Source organism: Lissotriton vulgaris, chromosome 6, assembly GCF_964263255.1.
Source record: "Lissotriton vulgaris chromosome 6, aLisVul1.2, whole genome shotgun sequence".
NCBI classification, from domain to species: domain Eukaryota; kingdom Metazoa; phylum Chordata; class Amphibia; order Caudata; family Salamandridae; genus Lissotriton; species Lissotriton vulgaris.
In genome coordinates, this window is record NC_141694.1 from 1280412947 (window position 1) to 1280439675 (window position 26729).

The 26729-nt window shown below is 43.4% G+C and overlaps 1 protein-coding gene across 2 annotated transcripts in view; it reads left to right on the forward strand.

Moving 5' to 3' along the window:
• The window catches only part of MAP7 (microtubule associated protein 7), an 810320-nt gene that overhangs the window by 686525 nt on the left and 97066 nt on the right, over window positions 1-26729 (forward strand). For both annotated transcript variants that reach the window (XM_086927406.1, XM_086927405.1), the window contains one exon: window positions 1540-1732. In XM_086927406.1, the coding sequence (XP_086783532.1) occupies window positions 1540-1732 (193 nt within the window). The remainder of the gene's footprint in view (window positions 1-1539; window positions 1733-26729) is intronic.

Consider the following 26729-nt stretch of genomic DNA (forward strand, 5'->3'; position numbering starts at 1 on the left):
CCACAAAGAACGCTATGGTGTAGGATTAGATCATTGTAATTAGATTGAAAAATAGATTGATCAGGTAAAGCACATAAGAGAGTTGAACATTTTCAGAGGTCTAGTGTTGACTGGTATCATGTGGTGAAGGACACTCACTCACTCACAACTCAGCATTGGCTTTTTTATGAGGAAATGTTTGAGGGACCCCTTCCCATAGTTTGGGATAGAACAAAATGGATGCCTTCTGACAAAATCTGTGGACTCAAATACTGTCCTTTGTGCTTCAATGAAGTGGGCCTCATTATTCTAAGAGAACGTGGGTGAGTGGACTCTTGCTTACTGTTCTCAAATTAAGGTTTTGGAAGACCTCGTCATAACTTTCTGTCCTTGTGAATTGCATTGAAGTTCTTGTGAGGGCTTCTTACTTTAGAAATGTATATTCTGCTTTTTAGTTAAAGGCGACAGGTGTGAGTGATTGGGGTTTGCTTTTGAGTTATACCCACTGCACCTGCAAAGCTGCTGTCAAAGCGTGACCCCTTTTCCTCAGATGTCGATAGTCATTGGTATCAAAGTCTAAAGGGGGAAGTGGTATTTTCGGTCTCAGGGGCACACAAGATAGCCTTCTCACTCTCTCGTGATGATGTTATTGCTTTGCAGGTTTTAGTGTTGGGCAAAATTATTGCTGTGCAATGGAGGCTACATGAGTACTACTTGAGAGCATTCATCCTTGTTTTGGAGTTATTAAAAAATAAACCTGCAAACTATGGCTCCGATGCTTTCCAAAGTCTTCTCGAATTATGAATTAAAAAATTGATTATTCGTAGTATATTGATGTGTCATGTAAGACTCTCATAGCGAGACTTTGTCATTTTTTTTTTAGTTCCTGAAATCTCATAAAATACGCCTATGACGTATCAATAGTTGAAAAACAAAACTAGTTACCACTTTTGTGATTTAACAAAGGCCTTCCAGGCCAGGCTGATGGGCCTCTCTGAGAGCCTGCCAGCGCAGCTCTGCTCGTCTGCTTTGACTGAAAGAGGATGCACAGCTGCAAGAGCTGGAAGAAAGGCAGGGAAGGTGGTGGGAGTTGGTCAAGGAGGGCCGGTAAGTATCTTTAGTCTTTGGGAGTGAGATACATAACAGAGGCAATGTTATGTATGACCTCCCCTGTTTTCTCCACTGCCCCTATGTAGCTTTTGAAAGCAAGGGCAGATTATTGTGGTGGCCAAACATAACATACAATTATAGATGGGTAAAACGTGAATTATGGGGATGTTTATCACCTCAGGGTTTTGAGTGACATCATAGACAACTCATACTTTGCTATCATTGTGTATTTGGTGTCACTTAGAACCCCTCCGTGAAAAACATTCCTATAATTCACGGTTACCCATCTATATTTCAGTATCTTAAAAGTGAATCAAAAATAGTTGCTGAATGTTTCAATATTATATTTTCTCGATTCGATATTGTTTTACATTGTTTTTGCTACCCATGAGCATGAAGCTGTCAGAGCCATGATTTTAAATGCCCACTGGTATTGTGTGTACCTGACAGGAGAAAAGGGGAGGAAATGGCTCAGAAAATCGCAGAAGAGAGGGCCCGGCGAGAGGAGGAAGCACACAAACAAGAGGCGGAAAGAAAGCAGAAGGAAGAGGAGGAAAGGAAAGAAAAGGAAGAGCAGCTGCTCAGACTGGCGGAAGAAAAGGAGCAGAAAGAAAAAGATGAAATTACACGTCTTCAAAAGCAGGTAAGCATCCGTACTAAAATCACTGTGCGAACATACGAGGCCAAACCATTACAAATTATTCAGTTGATGATCATGGTGGTAAAGTTATCCTTTCAGAATACGAAACACGTATTTTTGGGAGGGGTGATACTCTGACACTCGACATGGTTACCGCTGTATAAGTTTGCAGCCCTTTGATTACAATTACTTTGTGTCATGATTTTCTTCGAAGCCCGCAGCTACAGCGACCACAGTTTACTCGAAACGTGGGAATGTTATGGGCCCTAGCTTAGTAACCAGTACTCTTTTAATTTTTGCATAACTCTTCATACTCTTTTGCTCAATTGAGTGTTTTACTTTTCAGTTCTCCCTAGGGTTCATCGCGAACAAATTCATAAGTCATGAAACGTGTTGCCATTTTGTCTCAGCTGCCATAAATTGAATGTTGTTTGATAGGCTATTATATTGTTTGTTCCAGTGGCCCAAGGTATTCATCCATTTACAAGGAATTTTTGTTATTGATATTTTTTCTTCTTCTCTGTAAGGTGTCAGCGCTTGGAACCCTTACAAGATTCTAATCTATAGCCATACAATTTCAGCGCCATAGTTTCAATCCTCGGAGTAATGTAGTCCATGTAGCTCAGACGTTGGTGCCTCCCAATTGGAATTGTTATCGTAGAATCTAATCGGGCACACACACTTCTGAAACATGCTCATAAGAATGACGGAAAATAGATCTTTTTAAAAGCTTTCTGTAAGTATTAAAGTAAAAATACAGAACATGCCATCAGTAAATTAGCAGCATAGCATATAAATCATAAATAAAGGAACTCAGTACAGTTCAGTATAAAATCTGGCAAATATTTGCCTTCTAAGAATGGAAGTAGGGTCTCTCAATAGTGAGAGAAATGTACCTTCTTATACAGGACTTAAGACAATGGAGTTCATACATTCAATGGGAACACATGATTTATTAAGCTTAAAAAAATAGGAAACAGTCTAAAAGAAACTTTTATACATAGAATACATTTGGTGATTTGCCACCACCAATGCATTATGGTTCGATCATTCTCAAGCTTGTTTATATGAATGCACTGATACAATTTTGACAGATCTAGGGTAAACAAGATTTGTCCTTGGCTTGGTAAACTCAGGAAACTTTCTGTGAGAACGTTTTCTGATGACTTTTGTGAAACTATTTTTATTTTAGAAACAGAATCAACAATATCTCGTGACATGGTGTGATTTTTAAACAAGATGGAAAACGATGGAAACATGGTTTAGTATTAGCAGTAGCTAAAATATAGTGCATTATTTTTATGAACAGAAAATTTGCACCCATAATCCCCCACCCACACCCCTGAAGATTATATCATTGCTTCAATTCATTATTACTGTAGATCATTTATTAGCTTTGGATTCTTCTGTTTGGTGTCTTCAAAATCCTTAATGCTATCATAAAATCCACTTTGCATCTCCTTGACTTTGATGTCAAGTCTCTTTCATTTTCTTCCTATCATTGCTGACATCTTCTAATACCCACAAGTCAATCCCTTCGATGATGAAATTCTTTTGCAACATTTCCAGAAAATGAGCACACATGCGACACCGATTAATAAGACAAAATTGGTGTTAATAGCATCTTCAAAACTCCTCCACCTACACTACCTATCCATTGGCCTATCTTTGCGAAACCATTCCCAATAGATCTGAAAAATTATCCAATCCCTTCTCAAGCACCTGTCTTTTGTAGTTCAGTTACTTTTTACGTTATATATGTAATATTAATAATATAGCCATTAGGCTAATTATTTGTACAAGCAATATAAGCACAGAACTCTAAAGCATTAATAACTTTGCAAATTCTGACTTTGCGAGCAGCAAAGCAGTTTTGCATAATCATAGCCCGCATTGCAAGCATCTCTTTAATAATCACAGTTAAAGCACCTGCAGTGTTAGTAGCAAGCCTGTCAAGTAAGGTAGACCATTTCCTAATAACTACATCATTCAGTGCTCCTCCTACAAATGGTATTAATGCTCCAAAAATATCAAAAAGAATCTGCTTAAAGCTTCATCTACTTCATCTAATATAATTCTCTAGAGGTAAATCTAACTTATTAGTATGGTAAATGCGAGAAAAAAACGAATGCAGCATAGTTACTAATTATGTGGTAACTGGAAAGAAATTGCTTTACCACATACATAATATATGCCTTTAATGCTAGCTTCTACATTGGGAAAATAAATTCCTTTTACTAAATAGCTGTGTTCACATGCATTATATCCTAATTTCTCTACTGTTTCCTTTCCATATGGCTGTCGCATCGTATATAGTGCTTCTTTCTTCTTAACTTCAAGATTCAATTTAGAAGGAGGTTCTTTTAAGATCTCCTCACCATTCTCAATAATATGGATAGGATTAATTTTCTCTTCTCCTTTTACTTCATCTACTCTTGTCCTTTCATTCAATTCATCTATAAAGATTCTTTCATCTGCTTTAATATTTTCACATGTTATATTATGCACGTTATGAGCAATAATGCTTTTGTTAGTAAAGGGGTAAATAATTTAGTATACTCATGCTGTTGCCTCGATTTTGACCCTTTATAAGTATGAGACGTACGTTGTGTAGCCCATACATATATTCTTTCCATTTACAATAGGTACATTTTCTAAGGGATTATCAAAGTCAGATATAAAATTGTTTAATCGAGTTTTGTTGATAATCAAGATGAGGAAAACGGAAATAGAAAAAGACAAATGAGGGTGAAAATAAACTCTTAAAGTTGCTGAAGCAGGCAGATGAGAACAAATAAAACCATTTTAACTTCCATAACCTTTACATATTCAGATAATATTTGGTAATAAACGTAATAACAATACACATTCTCGAGGGGGCGGGTCTTAGGGGTCGCGTGAGCTGAGGGCTCCGCACCAACCCCGATAATTCTCCTGCTTGGGGGCTGATATCACCCCCGAAAGGCATACCTGCCAAAGTGCCGCATCGCTCTGAAGGTGCCAGCGGCGATCACCAGGGGAAGAGGTATTGTCCCAGGGAACTGGAAGGTGGACTCAAGCGCGACCCCAGCTGCCTAAATGGCGCTGTGAAGAAGGGTGAGGAGTCATCCAGAGGCGGAGTGAGGCAGACAGCTGATGCTGCAGCTGAGAGGTGGATCGGCGGGCAGAGACGCCTAATCCCAGTGATGGAGTTCCTGGTGCGGCCCCGGCTGCGAGCTGCTGAAGGGATCCTGGAGCGGCAACCGAGGCGATACACGGAGGTTCCCCCCTCCTCCTCCCACCCCCTTCCTCTCAGAGAAGCAAGTGGTGGCCCTGGAAACGGAGCGGGGCTTCGAGGCACATCGGGGGAGGACCGGGCGCCCCCAGGGGATGACGGGAGGCTCTGTAAGGTGTGCATATTGACTTTTTTTCATGCTTAGAGGGAGCACCTGGGACAAATCTGCACACCAGGGTAGAGAACTACACCACATTGAAGTGGAGTGCTCCCCTCGCTGGCCTTGGAAACTGAGGGGGACAGGAGCTGATGGTGGGGAATGTGAGATCGTTATGTTGGACTACTTAAGGTGCTGCCAGAAGAGAGCCTGCACAAAACCTACCCCAGACTCTGAATGGGCTTTGGTGGGGCAAATCTTGGAGAGACCATTGAGGGAGTGGTTCATATAGGAGTGGGCAAGTGATTGGCGGGCCAAGGGGAACCCCCCTAGACTCTACATTAGAAACCTGCGGAGCAAGCTGGCACAGCTCCTTGGGTGGTGAGTGGAGGCAGAGGAGAGCGGAGAAGCAACCAAGCGGGCCGTGAGGCGGGGAGAGGATCGCCCCCTTCCCCAGGCTACACCATGGTTGGCGGAAGAGCGGGCGCACCTCGCTGCTGGCGGCTAGAAGATCGCAGCATATTCTTGGTTGTAAAAGGGCACAGCCCCCCAGTGAGGTGCTGAGAGCAGGAGACTCAGAGGCCAGATGGTACGAGCCACAACAAGAGTGTGGAGAGGGAGGATACTGGACAATGGAGCGCGTTTTGATGGCATAGAGTGTGCTGCTCAGTTTCTTAACCGGGACCGCCAGAGTTGAGGCAGGGCTGACTGAATTTACTTCAAGGCAAGGTGTATTGGAGAGTTGAGCCGAGTAATCATTCACTGGGGTCCTCAGGAGACGGAGGGGATTCAGCACTTAGGGGACCAACGCTCAGAGTGGAGTGACCAGGTGATAGCTCTGCGAGCCTTGGGAACTGTGTGGTGATTGACTATTACCGGACATTGTGATGGGGACGCTGGGTATGGGAACGTCGCAAAGAATTCCGGCATGAGCGTAAGTCTAGAGAGGGCACGGTAAACAGCCGGGCGGGCTGCAGGACCAGCGGACAGGACAATAATGGGAAAACAGAGGGGCAAGCAGGGAAGTGCGGCCCAGAGCATGAGGAAGAAGCAGCGGACCAGTGGAAGACAGGGGATTTGGAATTGCAGCCTGAGGGGATGATGCAACAAGTGGAGGTGATCCTGAAGGCCATCACGGACACGAGAGACGCTCTCCAGCGGGACATAGCACAAGTGTCATTAGGGCTGGGCCTCCTCCGTGCGGACCATGCAAAACTGGCGGACTGGGTGAAACAGACTCAGGCCTCCTTGGAAGTCCTGGAACCAGCACACAAGACCCTGGAGACACAGATGGTGGATGTGCATCGCGGATTACAGACCCTGGAGAAGAGAGCAAAGGAAGCGGAAGGGCGAAATAGAAGAAATAATGTACGGGTGGTAGGACTTCTGGAGGGAGTGGAGGGAGACAACATGGTGGAATATCTGGAGACCTGGTTGAAGACGGAAGTGGCCCCGGAGGGTTTGTCCCCCTTCTTCATCTTGGAGAGGGCTCATAGGGTCCCGGCACGTCCTTAGAACCCTGGGAGTTTACCCAGGACAGTAGTAGCACGCTTGCTCCACTACAAAGATAGAGATCTACTTCTGAATAGGGCACGTAATGTGGGCCACTTTGGGGTGAACAATATTAAGGCGACGTTGTTCTCTGACTACACCTTTGAGGTGCAACGACAGCGGGCTTCATTTCTGGAGGTCAAAAAAGCACTTTGTGTGTAAGAATTGCAATACTCATTGATGTTCCCGGCGAGCCTGAAGGTGGCCATGGATGGTAAAACATACTTTTTCAATACTCCTGAGGAAGCGTGGGACTTGCTGGAATCCTACAGGTCTGGGCGGGGAGAAGCTGGCCGAGGCCCGGAGGCTGCCGGGCGGGAGCGCCGCGCCCTCCCCGGCCGCGGTTTTCTGGAAGATGACAGTTTGGTTCTCAGAAGACGATGATCTCTCAGACGGAGAGGGAAAGGATGGCAGAACTTCAAGCAGTGATGGAGATCTCACAGGAGCAGGAATCTGAATTGAAGGGGGCGACGGTTACTGAGAAGGGGTCAGCAGGGACTGTGTCTGAAGAATCGGATGCAGCGAGTGTCACCCTGCCTCATGTCACACCAGGGACTGCTGATGAGATCGCTGATGCATAGAACAGTAAGACTGTCTCAAAGACTGGGGGGTGCCTTTGCTTACTGACAATCCTGTGTTGCGTGGTGGGGTGTGGCGGGACGGGTTGGGGGTAATTGGGGTGGGGCTCACTTAAATCGGGGGTGCCACGGCGGGAGCCGTGGCATTAGTGGGACTGGGGTATGGCGCGGGCCAGTTGGGCTCTTCTGAATCTGAATCGCTAAGCCCATAGACACCTCCCCTCCATTTGGATTGTATTTAGCGGGCCCTGGTAGCTGCTAGGGAGGCAATTTTGTTGTGAGTTTGGATGGGTGCTGTTCTGTTAGGACCTGTTCTGGGAGGTATTGTTGGGGAATGTTACACATGTTGATTGGGGCTGTAGGGGCTACCGGTGTGTCCATGGTCAATGTACAGAGGGTCCGGAGGGGGGTAAAGGATCGCAATGGGGACATCGCTCGACTTTAAATGCCTCACGTGGAATGTGAGAGGGATGCATACAATGCGGAAACGCCACAGGGTACATGCTCATTTAGTGCAGAGTGGGGTGCATATAGCCTTCCTGCAGGAGACTCACATTAAGTGTATTGCACAATATATTCAGCGTATGCTAGGGGGACGCTAATATGGGTTAGAGCAGGGGTGCCCTTTCAGATGACCCACCAATTGGTTGATCCAGAAGGGAGATTTGTAGCGGTGGGGAGAGGATTGAACGGCTTGGATTTCACATTGTGTAGCATATACGCCTCTAATGTTGATCAGATGGCTTTCTTTAATCAACGATCGGGGAAACTGGCACCGTTCTTGACTGGCTCTGAGATATTGGGAGGGGATTTTTACTCAATACTTGACGTGAATATAGATAGGTCGCAACCACCGCTGCCAGAGGCACCTGTACACAAGATATCTAAAGCTAGAAGGGACTGGCAGGAAAGGTAGGGGCTTATAGATACTTGGCGAATGCAACACCTTGAGGACCGTGACTACTACTCCTTCTCTGCATTGCACGAACTTCATGTGCACTTGGATGCTATATTGTGTACACTGGACGTGCATGCCAAAGTCCTTAGTAGTGAATATTTGGCGAGAACTAGATCGGATCACAACCCATTACTAATCACTGTTAGCTGGACTCGGGAGAGACCTGTGATGCCAATGTGGCGCTTACGACTGGAGGCAATGGAGGATGCTGTCTTCCGTAAGGATATCAAAACGGGCATTGAGCAGTATTTTGCTGACAATGAGGGGACAGCATTGAGTGTGACGACAGAGTGGGACACCTTTAAGGTGGTAGTGAGGGGACTGTGCATTGCCAAGAGGGCAGGTGTGAGGAGGACATTGCTGCGCGATGTGGAAGCGGCAGAGCATCGCTTGCGCAGAGAAGAGATGGAGTGGCCTGGTAACCCGAAGGCGCAGGAGGTAGTGTCGGGTGCCTGGGAGGAGGTGGCGACCCAGATAGAAAGGCTACGGAGTTAAGATTATAGGGCATACCTAGCACGGGCGCATGCGGAGAGAGACAAGGCGAGCACACTGTTAGCTTGGCTAGCTAACCCAACACCCCGGGGCACACCCATCCTGGCATTGCACTCCTCGTCGGGTACTCCGGTTTACACGCAGAAGGAGATTAATGGTTTGTTTCTGGAGTACTATGATGACTTATATAGAAGCCGGTTGGGGGGCACTGATGATGCACTAGTGGAATTTTTGGCTGATATAACAATGCCACAGTTAGAGGAGGAGAATGAACAAACTGAATGCCAGTACTGTGCAACCAATTTAACACATAACCGAGGAATTGAGGTCAGAATCACTCACTTCCAAAGACCACTTTTTCAGTCAACAATTTAAACAGTTAGAGGAGGAGCAGGCGTATGTCTTAGGGCAGGGCATTACCCTGGGGGAAATACGTGTGGCCATTAAATACATGGCGTGTAACAAAACATCGGGCACAGATGGCCTACCCATTGAGTTATACACAAATTATATTGATATACTAGCCCCAAGACTGTTGATGGTTTATAATGAGGTGCGAACTCCCAACCTCGATGAGAGAAGCGATTGTTATCCCGCTTCGGAAGCCTGGTTGGGATCCTCTGGATAGATCGGCATATCGCCCATTATCCATGCTAACGGCTGACTATAAGATACTGAGCAGAATTTTGGCATCTCGGCTCCTCCCCTACATGGCCCATCTGTGCACCGCGACCAGGCAGGTTTTATCCCGACTCAGAATACAGCCTCCATTATAAGACGCCTGCTCTGCATACTGGATGCAGACCATAAGGATACTCCCAATGTGGCGGTGGACATAGGGCCACTCCAGGCTGTCAAATGCCTTTTCTATCTGTATCAAGTTATGCGCGCGTTTGGCCTTGGGGAGGAGTTTGTGAGATGGACAGGGTTTCTGTACAGCACCACGAGGGTGTGAACAGGGATAGTGATATCCTTCCCATGCACCATAGGTCGAGGCACACGACAGGTATGTCCGCTGTCGCCGTTGTTGTTTGCGCTGGCCATTGAACCATTAGCTGTGCAAGCCAGAATGGGGCGGTGCTACCAGGGACTGGCACTGAGGGGCGCAAACAGCATATATCTCTATATGCAAATGACCTCCTTATTTTCTTGGCCGATACAGATGAAGAGTTGGAGGGGGCGACAAATCTGCTGCGAGTGTTTGGAGGGATCTCTGGTCTGGGGGTTAACTGGGGGAAGACCTGCCTTTGGAACCAAAGACCTCTATAACATGCCAATATGCGGTAATGGCGGCGGGGACGATAAAGGCGATCACCTGTTTGTATAGGCGACTGGTGGCAGAAGACCTGCAGCCACTGAAGGGCTTACGGCGACAGTGGGAGGTGGATCTAGGGAAGGACATACCAGAAAAAACGTGGGCGCAATTGATTCGGAGGACCTGGAAGAGTACTAGGAATGCCAGATTCCAATTAATACACTTCTTTATATTACACAAGGCTTACTTAAGTCCAGCTAGGATTAATCGGTACTTTCGGACAGATACCGCCCGGTGCCCACGCTGCCAATTAGAAGGGGCAGAGCTGCCTCACATGTTGTGTTGTGGACCGTTGGTAGCATATGGTGAAGCTGCTTTGTGGGATAACAGAGTGCCACATAGACACATGTATACTACACTGGTTTCCGCATACCCCCAGAACGAGAATCACAAGTAGGTTCCTGGACTTGGGCCTACTGCTAGCTAAGAGAGAGATCACAGCCCAATGGAAGTCAAGGCAGGGGCCTAGGATAGGGAAATGGAAATCGGAATTACTCAAGTGGGCTAAAAGTGAGAGCACAGTTCCATTGCAACAGGCAGTACGTGCTAATAATGAGGCAATGGAGGCGGCGAGGGCGTGGGAGGCCCTAGTTCTAACTTTACAGATGCCTGACACAGACTCGGAAGTGGGCTCCGTCTGGAAAGCTGCAGTGGACCTCCCTTGCTCAACCTGAGAATTGGAGTGGCCCTAATAATTTAGCCCAGAGGTGAATATTGAGAGTCCTGTGAGAAGAACAAAGGCAGTTGACATTGTCCCACAATTATACGGAAACGAGACATCAAGGACATGGTACTAATATTGAAAAGGGTAAAGAGGGACCTGTACACACTTGAAGACGAGGGAGGGGGGGTTATTGCGATGGATCATTGTCATTTATACAAATCCCATCATTAAGCATAGATATTGAGTAGTCCTCATCCTGATCCCAATCACATATGAGTGCATATATAGAGGAGTTGGCAGAGAAGGTAATAATAATGTACCATAAATGTGAGGTATGTTAAAATACCGGGAGAGAGGGTGGGGATAACAGGACGGAGGGGATGTATAGAACAGATGTAATTAATTGATGTATGATTGCCATGTGCTGTTTTGGAGAAAAAATAAAAATAGATTAAAAATAAATAAATACGCATTCTCATGCTGTGGGAGGTGTGACATTTTTCTTTCATGAGATGGAGGGCTAGTCACTGAAGCAACAGCATTATTATGTGGATTAAGAAGGTCATCCCATTCCAGCAGTAAACATCCAACGGCCATCCAAACATAGCAACTGAAATGGCAAAGTCCATAATACAACTATAATTTTGCAGTACGACTGCACCATGATGAACGTAAATCTATTAAAGGAAACCTCTACAGTAAACAATAATTAGTCCAATTATGGTTAATCTATTGTCTCTACCATATCTCGGAAACTATTAGGATCATTCATTCTGCGTCAGTTGGATGCCTTAAAAAGCCTTTGTCCTTTAAATGTTACCCTAACTCTTTTATTGTTCTTTTAACGTTTGTCAGTTGTCGATGTTCTCATCTTTACTGCTTTTTTGGTTTTTCTTTTGTTTTATTTCTGAGTCTGTCAAACAATCATCTGAATCAAATTTGAGTTTTGCATTGTATGTCCAGCCTGGACCAGCATACTTCTGATTCACCTTTCGCTCTCTGGTCGCTTTACATCAGTTGATTCCAAGTCAGTCATGAGTGGCTGTTCTTGTCCTTCTATCCCACTATTTTCTTAATCCTCTCTGGTCTTGTCTTATGTCTCAACTTCCTCTTTCTAAGAGTTGTTGTCTTTGGCCAGTGCTCTCTTGAAGTGCTCAAGATTCTTGATTCAGATGTAACTTGTTCACGTGCCACAGTAGAGTTTTTTTGTTCACTTTCAGACTGTCTCTCTGGGAGGTTGTTGTTGTGGCAGATTAGTTTCAATTTTCCATGGATTTTCACTACATATGCAAATTCTCATTTCAGTTGTTGGGACCATGGAAGTCACTGGGTTTGCAACCTCCACATCAATCTGATTCAGCAGGCTATTCATTCAGTGGCCCTGGTGGGTTTCCAGTCTGGTCTTCCTGGTGCTTTTCTGAAGCCTCAGTTACCTCAAGTCACGGGTGACTAGGAGAATTGGCAAATGTTGACTCTACTTCTTCCCCTTCGTACCTTGCCCTCTTGGTATGGGAGGTGTGTATCCAGATTGAAAGACCAGCACACTTGTCAGCAGTGTTCGTGACCAGAATCACCTAGTAGGGTCCATGCCACCCATCTTCCAGACAGGATTTTCAGACCTGTTTCTTGATGTGGATCTAATCGCCAGGGTTCAAATCATGACCTGAAGAGTACTGTACTGTTGGAGTAGCAAGGTCAACCTGATGATAGAGAGAACACACCATATCAGTCAATCCTTTGCAGTACTCAAGAACCAAGTCATCTGTGATCTTCAACAGGACCGTTGCTGGGACAGAGGGCATATGCATAGCACTCCCCATCAATATCTCATGTGGAGATAATCCAGTTCTTTTGCATGGGTTTCTTTGGATACTCATGAGCACTAGAGGAAGAACATCAGGCGATTTAAGTGATGTAGCAGCGCAAGCTTTTGCTAACTGAGATTAAATGGTCCCATCCAGTCTTTCTACCACTCAAAATGCTTCTAGTCTATAGCTACAGTAGAGTCATTGGTCAATCCCTAAAGGTGTACATCTCAACTGCATAATCATACTTTTAAAGTGTGTCCCTTGATCAGATTCAAGGTGAGATGGCATGCCGAAAAGCGGTAATAACTCCAACAGCAGTAGTTTGCCAGCTGTTAGACTGTCACATCTTAGGGTGGGGTAAGCCTCATCCCAACACGAAAATAAACTGACAATCCCAAGAATGTACCTCAGCTGATTACATTGAGGCATCTCTAGGAAATCGATTTGGAGGCGATAAAATGAACCATAAGATTTTACAGTGTTACTGCTACTCACTTGCCCACATTTTGCTTTTGACAGATCATACACCTCATACTATAATCTTCGCCCATCATTTGGAACCGAGGATTATGCCAGTAGGAATGGAAGGTAAATAAAATTATGTCTTCCATACATGACTTGGACCATGCATATGTCACACCTTATCCTGTAAAAGAAAATCTGATAGCACAGACTTTCCTTAATTAGATACCCAAATATCACTAGCATCCTTTATACATCCCATTCTTTACCTTTTGGGCTTTTCTATTTCTTTTGTAGTTCTCTCAATGCGTACAGTATTCATTAACATATTTGTCACCGTTTCGCCTATGGTTTATCTAATTGAAAGGTACTGGAGTTGACTGCAATATTGGGCAACTTCATCCGCATTGCGATTTCCACTTGTGACAAAGTTATTTCTGCTCTTGAGTACAGCACATTTCACAGCAGGCAATCTCCTTTGGCAATAATAGAGCTTTCAGTAAATTTGAAATATATCGTCCATTTTTTATAGAACTTCCAGTAGAAGGTATTCTTTGTGACCATAACTAACTGAAATCATGTATAGCTCCAAATCCATATTGGCTATTGTGTAAATGGTGAATCCTGAACCTTCTGAAGTACAGTATGTTCTGGTAAGAGCAATTAATTCAGCAACCTGTTCAGAAGTTACTTGGCACAAGTAGGAAGCTTCTATGACTCCACTGAAAGTGCATATTGAATATGCAGCTTTTAGAATACCATGTTGATCTCTTAGACATGAACCATCGACCAGTATGGTCCTGATTTGTAAGAGGAACATCCAGTATATCTGGTCTTGGTTTTGTACATACCTCCGTTACATTGATACAATCATTATCAAAGTCATTGTCATCCTCTCCCTCTGGAGTAGCCGTAGAGAAGCTGAATTTAGTGTGCTACATCTCAGGGTGGAAACATGCTCACCTGACAGATTAAATCTCTCATAGAGGGTTAGGCTGCTATTTGTCATGTGTTACGTTCTGGAATGAGTCATTTGAATCTCAATTGGGTGAGGTACCATAACAATCAGAGGATAACCCATCACAATCCCTTCTGTTTGCTGAAGCTAAGGTTAACCGCTGCAACCGCTTTGAGACAACCAGTCAAAACTATGGCCACCACGTCAAGAGTTGCTGAAAAATAGCCTGTGGGGTGTTTTGTATCACCATGGGCTTCAGTTAGTGCAGACAATACACACCCGTCTCTTTTGAGACAAAACAGCCCAAAATCATTTGTTTAGTCTGGCATTCCCAGAGTGGGGGCACTGCAAAGCACATTTTTAAGCTCTTTTAAAGCTTCCATGCATTGATCGTCCTTTGGTATTAGGTCATTGACTTCAGCCTTATCAAAGACTTCACAAACAATGGAAAGTTTGGTATGTATTGTCGGCAGTAACCAACCATTCCCAAAGACATTCTCACTTCTCAGAGTCATAGGAAATTTCATTTAAAGGACTATTGCTATTTGTTCATGAGACATTAGTCTCTCACCTTTTGATATTTGGTGACCTAGGTGTATGACTACTGCCTGACAATACTGCAGCTTCTCAGGTAAACCTTATGTCCCTTCTCAGCTAAGTGATTAAGTAATGCAATAGTATCTTGTTTGCAAGCTTCTTTTGTCATTGAGGTGATCAATAGATCGTTAATAAATTGGATTAGGATCAAACTACACGGTAACTGCAAAGTCTCCATATTCTTTTTAAGAATTTGATTACAGTAGGAAGGGCTCTCTGTATACCCTTGTGGGGCAGGACACCACCCAAGGGGTTTCCTTTGGAAGCGAAACACAAATAGATACTGGCTCTCTTTGTGCAACGGTGCAGAGAAAATGCCTGGCAAAGATCAATGACCGTAAACCACTCTGCGCCTGAGGGAATTTGGAATAAAATGACAGCAGGGTTTAATTCCACAGGATAGCATAGTACAGCAGTCTGATTATTCTGTCAGAAGTTTTGTACTATCTTCCATTCCTTATCTGATTTTTGTAAGGCCATTGTAGGTGAGTTGCATAGACTTACCGTTACTGCCTTTAAGGTTCCTTGCTCCGTCATATTCTCAATAACCAGGGTGATTCGTTCAATGGCTATAGAGGTTATTTTATATGGTAGAATCTGAAGAAATACAGCATTAGGTCTAAGGGTAATCTTAGAGGGCTTAATCTGATTTCTCCAGAGAAATCCCAAACTTCTTCCTTAACCGTCTCCCTTAAATCTTTAGGCAAATCTGCAGTAGTGAGAACTGGATAGAGTCTGACGGCAGACAATTGTGAGTTTAGTTTAAACTCCTACCTTAAAGGTTTACAGGACTCAAATCACACATTTCAAATTGATGGTGTTCTTTGATATCTCCTATTTTTACTGGTACTGGGGCAGTAATTTGATTAGTATCATTTGACCATAATAAACATGGTTGGCGATTTTCAACGTCCACAGAACTTCAAAGGCTCATCGCTTGAAATGCCTTTCGGAATTTCATGTGTCATGGGGAGTTGATCAGCTGCTATTTCGTAAATTTAATATCAGGTAAACATGGCTTTTCTCTATTATATGGGCTGTAAAATTAAATACAGCCTTCAAGGCTAGAGCTCCTAATTTGAATTGGGCTTGTGGCAGATTCTCGACCTTTGACTATATGCAGCATACAGTCTTTACCCTACAGCTTTTATACTGTTGGATGTTACGACACATGTAAGAGTTATGCAGGCACCTTTTTGGTACTTTACCACACAGGCAAGTAGTATTTCTTTTTAAATCACATAATAATGCACATTTATGAAAAAAGCAGAGGTTTAAGGGTTACGTGATTGTGAAGCATAATGAGGAGTAGAGGTTAAAGTGAGGAGTAGAGGTTAAAGAAGGGAAGAGGTTTTTGATTTATTGATGGATTGTGGTAAAGGGATTCTTAGAGTTCAGGGAAGGGTAAAAGTATAGCGTGATAAGAGGTTTTTAGGGTTCATGGACTCGTAATGGTAAATGAAATTAGGGATTATTTTTGGGTTCAGGAGCAGGTTGAGGTAAAGGGAATAAATGGGTTTTTAAGGTTCTGGGGTGGGTAGAGCTAAAGGAGGATAAGGGTCTTAAGAGTTCATGGGAAGGTAGAAGTAAAAGTAGGGAAGGTGTTCTACGATTCAGGAAAATCTCAAGGTAAAGAGGGTTTAGGGGTTACAAAAAGTCGGCGGGCTGGTGTATTAATCCATGAAAAAAGACAGACAATACAACTCCATTTTGGGGTAAATATGTGTTGTGTTGTATTGTAATATTTTGTAATTGTCAACGGATTGTAATGCTCACTCTGCAACTGTGTTTTTATTCCACTTTATTACAAAACGCTGTTAAATGGATCAATATAATTTGTGTCACTATACAATTGACTGATGGAAGAACTATTTAGTGATATGGTGTGAAGGGGGCTTGGCTTGCTTTACACATACACAGCTGCTTAGCCCCCACATTTAACAAGGTACTTCTATGACTATTGTGGATACTATTCCTAAGGGCAGATTAGGGATAACAAAAAGTCACCGGAGCACACAGATAATACAATGCAAAGTTGCAAAAATAACAATTCAAATTCTTGACTCCTCAGTATTGTTGTATAACAGAAAGGTCTTTTATTTCACAAAGTCCACTCCTTGCGCCAACGCGTTTCGCCTAGGTTCAAGACACCTACGGCTTCGTCAAGGCTGGAAATAATGCAGAAAACTTATATTTGTAATCATTTCTTACATTTTTTGATTATTAAAACCAACCACCATTTTGACAGGCAGACCGTGTCAGGACTGTAAACCACCTAGGTGCCATGTAATCATACATGCTACTAATCACAACATTAACGTGAATCTGAACCGTCAAAATCAATTTATGGACAATATAAATTTAAGTATTGAAACATGTGTAAATATTAGTGTCTGATGTTATTTCATAGACCCATGGTGTGCCATCAAGTATATTATTATGTACAACCCAAGTGCACGTGAGAGAAAACAAAATGCATCAAATTGATGCCAGTACCTTCACTACGTCAGGATGTGCCCTGAAATCCAAAATTTAAGAGATCTAAGAATACCTGCCCACATTTTCAAGTGGCATATTAGGGTAGATAGATGTGAAGATATAACTGGATAGTATAACCTACCATAACATGTGTCCCCTCCTGTGTAAATATCGTTGTCTGTCCAATGTCAAAGATTATATAAGGAGGTGCGATATTTTCTTGCAACTGTCTCCCGTTTATAAATTATTCCTGCCCAGGAGTAAGTAAATCCAAATTAATGGCTCCATTTAAATTATTGATACCACACACAGAGATAGTATAGTCCGTATGACTGTACTAGATATAATGGGGTTTCAACCCTTACCTCCAATCGTAGAGGCTGGGTAAAGAGGTCCAACAATTGTAATGGATCAAGTACCCGTAGTGACTTGTATCCTAAGGTCCGAAAACGTAAGTCTCCTGCGAACCCAAATTACGAAAAAGAATTTAGCCGATATACCATCAGGAAGTGAGAGGCTGATAAAGATTATCTGTATCTGCGAGTAAATCCTCTATCTAGTTCTTACCGTGTCCGGATAAGACTGCTGCTCAATCCGCGGCGTCCTGCCCGTGTGCAGTCAAGCGTGCACGGCTTCCGTGTGTGCGCCGCGTTATACAAAGACATAGAAGTAGAAACAGGACAAATCTCTCGTGTCGGAATATCTCCGCCAACATGGAATTACGCCAGCAGCATAGCTAATGTATGTGCGTGAATCTAGACGAAGGACTGCGTTGAGGTACACCAGAGCGGTCGCCATTACAGAGCGGAGCCGAGTAGTATATACATACAAATTTGCACGAGTCAAGTGGTAGAAATTCGACCGTCTCAGTAAAGACGAGTCCACAAGCTGATCTAAATGTTATTAATAATTATCGGGGTTTGTAATGGAGCCACCAAGAATTGGAAAACCATATCCCGGCCATGTATTGTGCCCTTACATTTCATAAAAGACCATAATCTGTCGAAATCCATAGGACGTATCCTTTATAATCCTACTGCAATAGATTTCATGAAAAGTTAATTGAGAATAAGGAAACCCGCGGCTGCAACAGACAGAGGTTGTACTACTAAGGTAATCTCAGTCCATAAAATAATCTCGCCAAGCTTGGTACGGATCTGAGTTATCCAAAAGGAGGCTAGAGACATGCATTATCCAATTAGCTTATTGATGCATTTGGGTTGTACATAGAATTATAACACCAGTATTGTTATATATTCACCTACAAGTTATATTTTCATGCATTGTATCTGTAAGATAACAAGTACATCATATATATGAACAGAAAGTCATTTCATAGTCAGAAAAAATACATTTCATCCTTGAAAGACAGTTACCAGGTTGTGCATCATACCCTACCACAGATCCAATGACAACCATACTGTGAATCGATGTAGAACATTTTTCAATTATGGTCTAATCTCCCAGAAAAAAATTGTAGCTCATGATCAAAATTTATGCCGTTATCCACGGCTTTTAAGCGCATGATCCATTTGGCTTCACATCTGCGTAATAACAGTTCCCTATTCCCACCCCGTGGGTTAGGTTTGATTTGATCAATCTTTCAAAAAACAAAAGAGAGAGTGAGGGAAGTTTACAAATATGTGAGATGGGAACTCCTGGTCCCCCAAATTAATTGCAAAAAACAACAGAGGAGTAACCCCTCGAAGGCAGAGAAAAAAATTCTCAGGACCTAGGCTGACGTGCTATAGTCAGCACAATCTGCCCCAACCTGTTTAAGGATAATGCATATCCTTATAGAAGACCCCTCACTCACCAACCTGGTTGGTGACATGTTTCATCATCGGGGTCCCACCCCATAGTCCGAGTGACTATAGGGTGTGCTACGACACCTGACTACAGTGGAGCTGGTTAGTATTTTCTTTTATATGTGCATACGATCAAAAAAGTGAGTTAAAAAAGGGCCAAAACTACTCACTGCAAGTATTTATTCTTGAGTGCTTGAACCCTTATTAAAAACTGTGTGGCACCTATGCCTAACCTGTGTATAAATGTGCGATTTTCTGTATTTAGAAAAACGCTTTATTTGCGGCACTACCGCTTCATGGGCACCGGCGTTTCCAAGACGGTAAGAGTCCGTCTCTTGCAGCTTCTGATCATCAGGCGGAAAGACCTACTTGGTTCCGGCTGGAGGTGCCCCAAGCGTTTTTCTAAATACAGAAAATCGCACATTTTTACACGGGTTCACAATTTCTGTACTCTCACTTGGACTAGGGCAGGACGCACCTTAGCGTGTGCGGACCACCCAGTTCAATAACACGGTCCTGACGAAAACCAATGAATACATACAATGGTTGAAACATGTAGACCTTTTTAATCAATAGCACTGTAAATACCACACCTCACATAGCACACTTCGCTATTTTTAATAAAAACACTTCTTTTGACACCGAAGTCTACCTAATTACGCATAGGTGCCACACAGTTTTAATAAGGGTTCAAGCACTCAAGAATAAATACTTGCAGTGAGTAGTTTTGGCCCTTTTTTAACTCACTTTTTTGATCGTATGCACATATAAAAGAAAATACTAACCAGCTCCACTGTAGTCAGGTGTCGTAGCACACCCTATAGTCACTCGGACTATGGGGTGGGACCCCGATGATGAAACATGTCACCAACCAGGTTGGTGAGTGAGGGGTCTTCTATAAGGATATGCATTATCCTCAAACAGGTTGGGGCAGATTGTGCTGACTATAGCACGTCAGCCTAGGTCCTGAGAATTTTTTTCTCTGCCTTCGAGGGGTTACTCCTCTGTTGTTTTTTGATTTGATCAATCCCAAAGAAAACAAAGCTTTTGCTTTCATTTTGTACTGGACAGTTATTGATGTGTTCCGCCGTAGGGTATCTTGCATCATTATGTTTTAATGCTCTCATATGTTCTCCCATACGGTCTTTTAGCATTCTGATTGTGCTTCCTACATATATCTTAGAGCACTGACATTGAATAATATACACTACATATTTAGTGCTGCATGTGATATTTGTTAAAATATCATACTTTTTGCAGCCATCAATATGAAATTCTTTAGTTTTGTCCAATGCATATTTACACATACCACAGTGGCCACATTTGTAAAAACCCTTAGAGTATACATCTAGCCAAGTTTCTGAACTCTGTGTTGGGTAACTCGGGCTAAGGAGGTTTCCTAAGGTTTGACCTCTGTGATATGTAATTTGGGGTTGCGAGCCGATGTGATCTTTCAGTGTCTTGTCCATCATCACTACATGCCAGTGTTTGTTCATGCTTGCTTTAAGTTTCATGCCCACAGAGTTATAGTTGGTAATTAACCTAATGGGTGGTGTATTTTTGCCTGTTCCCTTCATGGGTTTGAGGGTGGATTCGCGTTTAGTATGCAAGGCTCTTTGTTTCGCTTTCTGTATATCTGAGGGATGATAACCCCTACGTTGGAATCTACCCTCCATGTCCTCTATGCATTGTCTGAAACATTGATCATCACTGCAATTTCTTCTAGCGAGGAGCATCTCCCCTGTGGGGATTGCTCTAATCTGATGTCGTGGGTGCGCACTCTTCGCATGTAGAATAGCATTACATGCTGTGGGTTTACGGTACATTCTACTCAAAATTCTATCTTCTTGTGAGTATAGTTCTACATCGAGAAACACTATATTAGATGTGCTATGATTAGTGGTGAATCTGATGTTCATTTGATTGCTGTTTAAGAACTCATAAAATTCAAAAAAGAAGGGGTTCTGGCCCGGTCCAGATCATTAGGCAATCATCAATGTACCTGCCCCAATAGAGAATGTGTTCATTCCAGCGGCTAGCTTGTGGGCTCCAAATGAATGTTTCTTCCAGCCAGCCCATAAATATATTAGCAAAGGCTGGTGAAAATTTGGAGCCCATCGCCACTCCTTGTTTTTGCTTGAACCATTCTCCATTGAACAGAAAGAAGTTTTAGTTCTGTCATGGATAGCAACATACGTGTGTGTTCCCATAGGGTTGCAGGTTTTTTAGACAAATAGTGGTTAAGAGCTTGAAGTCCTATTTAATTTTGAATGCTTGTGTATAGTGATACAACGTCAAGTGTGACGAGTATCATACCTGTTTCCCACTTGATATCATTTAGGATATTGAGTATATGTCTGGTATCCTGAATAAAGGATGGTAAATTGATTAGGGATGGCCTATCTAGAGAAAACAAATATTTTGCAACTTTAGTCAAAAAAACATGCATCTTTGTTAAAAGGGAATATGCAAGAGTTCTGGTGGTGTGGTGCTCTATCTACAGGAAGCCTGCTTGAAAAGAAACCTATCCCTCAAAGAAAGCATGATTGTAGAACGTCAGTGGTTCTGATTCTCCACTCAAAAAGCATGCTCCAGACACCGTTCCTGTGGACCGTGTTGATCTCACTATGTGCCCCAAATTGATATTATCATCTGTAAGCTGAAATCATTCAGTGTACAATACTCCAATGGCATACTAATTTTCTAATTTAAGTATATATGAGATCATATGTAATGTGTGAAAACTTTGATCTTTTTTTTCTCTCTCTCTTTCAAAGGTAACCTAGTAGAGTCAAATCCGTTCATTGTGGCATGATAGTTACTTTGATAACAAAAAGAGGACAAAGTTCCTATACAAGTGTGCAAAAGTCACTGATGTATCAGAGTGCAAACAGTCACTCATGCATTAAAAACAGGGAAAAATATGGGAAAGGTAATCCTAGGTATGAAGTACCCTAATATGAGAGGGAAAGACATTCTACATCCTCTGCTGCCCAAACCCACTCTCCTCTCCTTGTCCAGCGGTTGGGCATCCAAGGTAGCTTTGTAAATTGGCAACGGCAGCTTGGGATGGCAACTCAGCTCCTCCGGGACTGCCGCTCCGGGCAGCTTCAGTTACGAAGATCTCAGGCTGCCACAAAGCACACGCACACAGCATCGCTGAGTCTTCCTTAAGCCTTGGGTGCACGATCACTGGGCACTCCACACACAGGTCTCAGGCTGCACGAAGATCACGTGCAGAGCGTCGCTGAGATTCACTTTTAACTCTGGTGCACACGATAACATGGCAAATCCTCACGAAGGCCTCCCGGTGCACACGCACACAGCGTTGATGAGAGTTACTTGGATTCAGGTGCACACGATAACAAGGCAAATCCTCACGAAGGTCTCACGGTGCACAACGCACACAGCGTTGATGAGTCACTTGGATTCCGGTGCACACAATCACTGGACAATCCTCACAAAGGGTTTCAGGCTGCACAAAGCACACGCACACTGCATCGCTCATCCTTGCTTAGACACCAGGTGCCCACGATCACAGGGCACCTCACGAGGGTCTCAGCTGCAACAGACACACACTCACAGCGTCGCTGAGACTCTCACAGAAACTCCTATGTTCTTGTGTTTTCGAACAGGGAGCCAGCTCACCTCTGGCCCTTGGGGATAAGTTATTTCAGGACACAGAAAAAGTCCTTCAAGCAGGGGGACACAGCACACGGCAAAGTCCCTTAAGCCTTTCCTTGGTTAAAACAGCAAACTGCAGGTCAGCCCCAGAACACACAGCAAGGGTCGCTCCTATCCTTCAGTCTCTTCAGTTGTTTCTTCCTTGGCAAAGGTCCTCTTGACCACGTAGTAGCTCCAGTCTTGTTCACACTTGATCAAGCCATTTTTCAAAGTTCAGGGGCTTCAGGTCTCATAGTTATACCCTTCAATGTTTTTGAAGTCTTTGTGTTCAGGTGGCTCTGACCCCTGTTCAAGCCAATACTGGGTGCCTCCCTGCCAGTGACACCTTATTCCTTTGATTAGTGGGGGTCTGGATTCTCAATCACTCAGCAGGAGATGGGACACTTGTTTTATAGCAGCAACCCAGGCCTCTTCTCCTCTAGGGGCTTCTCCTCCCCCTACCCTCCAGATGCAGGTGAGCCTGTTGCTGTCTCACCTCCTCCCCTGGGTCAAGACATTCCCCAGATCCTATCACTTTCAAGTCCAGACAGTCAATCCACAGCCAGGCAGAGACACACAGACATGTTAGAGCACAAAACTCAGCCACTTCTAAAAGAGTGGCCTCTGAACGCACAATGCAAAAACCACCTTCATAAAAAGATGTTATTACTTTGTGAGTTCAGGCATACTAAACTTCACCTTTCCATCTTAAGCCTTTGGGAAGATAGGCTGAAAAACATATTACACAGCCTTCCCATTCTATCCTATGGGCAAGGTGAACTTTCCACAGTGAAAACCAAAGTGGAGATTATTTCACTGTCAGGACATGGCACACACCTTAGTATATGTCCTACCTTTCACATGCACAGCACCCTGCCCTGGGGGTACCCTGGAACTACCATAGGGGTGTCTGATGTGCATAGAAAGGGAATGGTAAGGTCTGGCAAGTGAGTGCACTTGACAGAACAACATAGCAGTTTAACAGAATGCGTGCAGGCACTGCAATGGCAGGCCTGAGTTCCCTTTCTAAGGCTACTTGTGTGGGTGGCACAATTAGTGATGCAGGCCCACTAGTAACATTTGCATTACCAGCCCAGGCACACATAGTGCACTTTACTAGTAAGGCAAACATACCAATCATGGAATCATTAATGCAGAACAATAATTTACACAGAGAGCATATGCACTTTAGCACTAATCAGCCATGGTAAAGTGTCCACAGTCTCAAAACCAACAAAAACAGGTCCGAAACAACACAGGAGAAAGGCAAAAAGTTCAGGGATGACCTTGAAAAATGGGCCAAGTCCATCAGAAACAATATAAAAAAAGGCTTAATTTTCAATTTCTTTAATTGTTCACAATTCAGCTTGAGCACACAGCTCTGTGCTCAAGCTGAATTGTGAACAATTAAAGAACAATTAAAGAACTTGAAAATTGCTATTCTTTGTATACTTATTGATGGACACAACTGATAAGGAACCATGAAGAACATGGACCTTGTAACTGATGTATAGTGGCGGTGCTCTGGACAAACTTTGCTTAGAATTTTATGTGTGGCCAGTTCACTCACATATGTCACACTGTTTTGGAGACAGTGTCCCCCGTTCCATTGAGCACACCCAACCAACAAGTGTACATTTTGACTATTTCCTGAATAACTTGTATGTGCTAAAAATTCAATTGTCATCTTTTCTTCTTTTTTTGACATTATCATATACTACAAAGACTTAGTCTTTCCCATATATTAGGGCTTCCAGGTGGGAATACTCTTTTCTTCTTCTACATGACCTTTGCACAAAAACAATTACTGCATTACAAATTTTTCAATTTTCTAGGCTACATAAATAGTTAAAGGCGGGCTTATAAAAAAATATATATATATATATTTTTAAAAATAGGGATCGTAAAACGTGCTTTCTGATGTCTCTATAAGAGTTACAAAAGAGTATAAAGTTAAATGTGCACCCACCTTGTCTCATCTTTCTCTCCCCTTCTCTTGCTCTCTCAACTTACCTCTTCATCTCTCGCTCCCTTCTCTCTTGCTGTCTCACCTTACCCACTCACCTTGTCTCTTCATCTCTCTCGCTCCCTTCTCTCTTGCTCTCTCACCATACCCATCTGTGTTATCCGTCTCACTCTCCCCGTCTCACACCCATCTCTGTCTTTTGTTTATCTCGCTGCCGCTCAGTGGCGTAACGAAACTTGAGGGGGCCCCCCTGCAAACTACATGGAGGGGGCCCCCCTCCCATCCTCCGTGCCATTCTAGAGCTCTCAGGCCACCAACCCACCATACTGCAGGGGATGCAGGGCTATTGTTACGCCACTGTCACCAATACAGCCGTTATAAGTAACACTGGATGGTGGAGTTAAAGGTTGGGCGTAGTCTGCCAGCAGGCTATCATAGGTGGTGTTCCATTCATTACAGGGCCCCTGCCATCAGTACGCCGGGGAAGTTTGCCCAATTCTAGGTGGGTTTCCTGATGCAGACTCCTGTCATGATATACAACTTCGAGCCCACTCATTGTTCAGTTTTGACAAAAGTGCATCCACTACTCCTTTTCATTTCCGTTTTAAAACATTTGACAATGCGACAATGCAGTATTTCAAAAGCAGATGTAACTACAAAGAGCACATTTTGATAATACATGTTTATTAGTAGACAATAGCAATCTTAAGAGGCATTGCATAGCTTCATACACACCGTGACCCCAATCCATCACAGTCTCTCTCTCAGTGAGTCTCTCTCTCTCTCTGTCATTCAGTCTGTCAGTCAGTCAGTCAGTGTCGCTCAGTCAGTCTGTCAGTCAGTCATTCTGCCAGTCTCTCTCTCTCTCTCTCTCCCTCTGTCAGTTTCTCAGCCAGCCAGTCTTTCAGTCAGTCAGTGCTTAATTTGTAAAATGTGACGTGCAGGTGCTCAAATGTTTGTCGGAGGCCACACCTACTTTTCTATGGCCCCGCCCACTTCCTCCACTGGCTCCACCCACTTACTTTATTAGTTCAACCCACATTGGAAACGTCAGACAAAGGCACCCAGGCCAGAAATCATGGAAAAGTCACACAAAGGCACCCAGCCATCATGGAAACGTCAGACAAAGGCACCCAGGACAGAAATCATGGAAACGTCAGACAAAGGCACCCAGGCCAGAAATCATGTAAACGTCAGACAAAGGCACCCAGGCCAGAAATCATGGAAACGTCAGACAAAGGCACCAAGGCCAGAACATCACACAAAGGCAACCAGGACAGAAATCATGGAAACGTCACACAATGGCACCCCTGAAAGAAATGATGGAAAACGTCACACAAAGTCAACCAACCAGGCCAGAAAGCATAGAAATATCACACAAAGGCATACAAGCGAGAAAGCATGAAAAAGTCAAAGAAAGGCACCCAAGCCAGTGGTACTGGAACAATTTCTAGAGTGTTGGTGCTGCCCTAAATGTTACATCACTGAAGAAGTCATAAGATTGTGAAAAAATCCAGACATACACTAAGGACAAGCTTAGCAAATGAGCCTTGCTCATTCCGGCAGTCCTAAAAATTAAAAACATTGCTCTAAGTTGTTGAACAATCACTGACGTGTAATGCCCTGTTTGGGAGCATTATGTAGCAGAGTATCCAGTTTCTTACATTAATTTAGTTTAATAGCGCCTCTCATACCAGTGTAAGTGGTCAGAGCACTTTGCATCATTCACACATTACTTAAATACAATCCTACGTGTGTAACTCAGTATATAGGGAACGTCACATCAGACAGGACCACAAGGAGTCACATGTCATCCATGATTGTCATTGTAGGCAATATAGTTTAAGAGGTCAAAGTCTGGAAAAACGGAAATGCAGAATTTAAAACATAACAGCATTGTTAGGGGTTATCTTGAATAAGAATTGATTTCTACCCACATTAGACCATTTTTGCACGATTAGGATAATGAAAGATTGGCCCCAAAAACATATAGCTCTAATATATAACTTGGCCATTTGCATGCAGCTCTTTGATGCCAGACAGACTAGTTAATAGCTTGCTGTTCTATGATAGGATTTTAACTTACAAACTCAAGTAACAAAAGGATCTCTCTGACAGAAGCAGTAACACACTGATCGATTTTACATTATATGCACTTTTTGATCTGCATGGTAAACGTTCTTTGCAGCAGGTATATAACGCTGTACCACCTATCAAGCAGTCACAGCTTCCCCTAGACAAAGCTCCTGGCTCTCTCCAGGTAGACGATTAATCACCAGAGTTATCTTGACATTTGAATTTATGCCTGAATATTACTGGAGCCCAGGAACT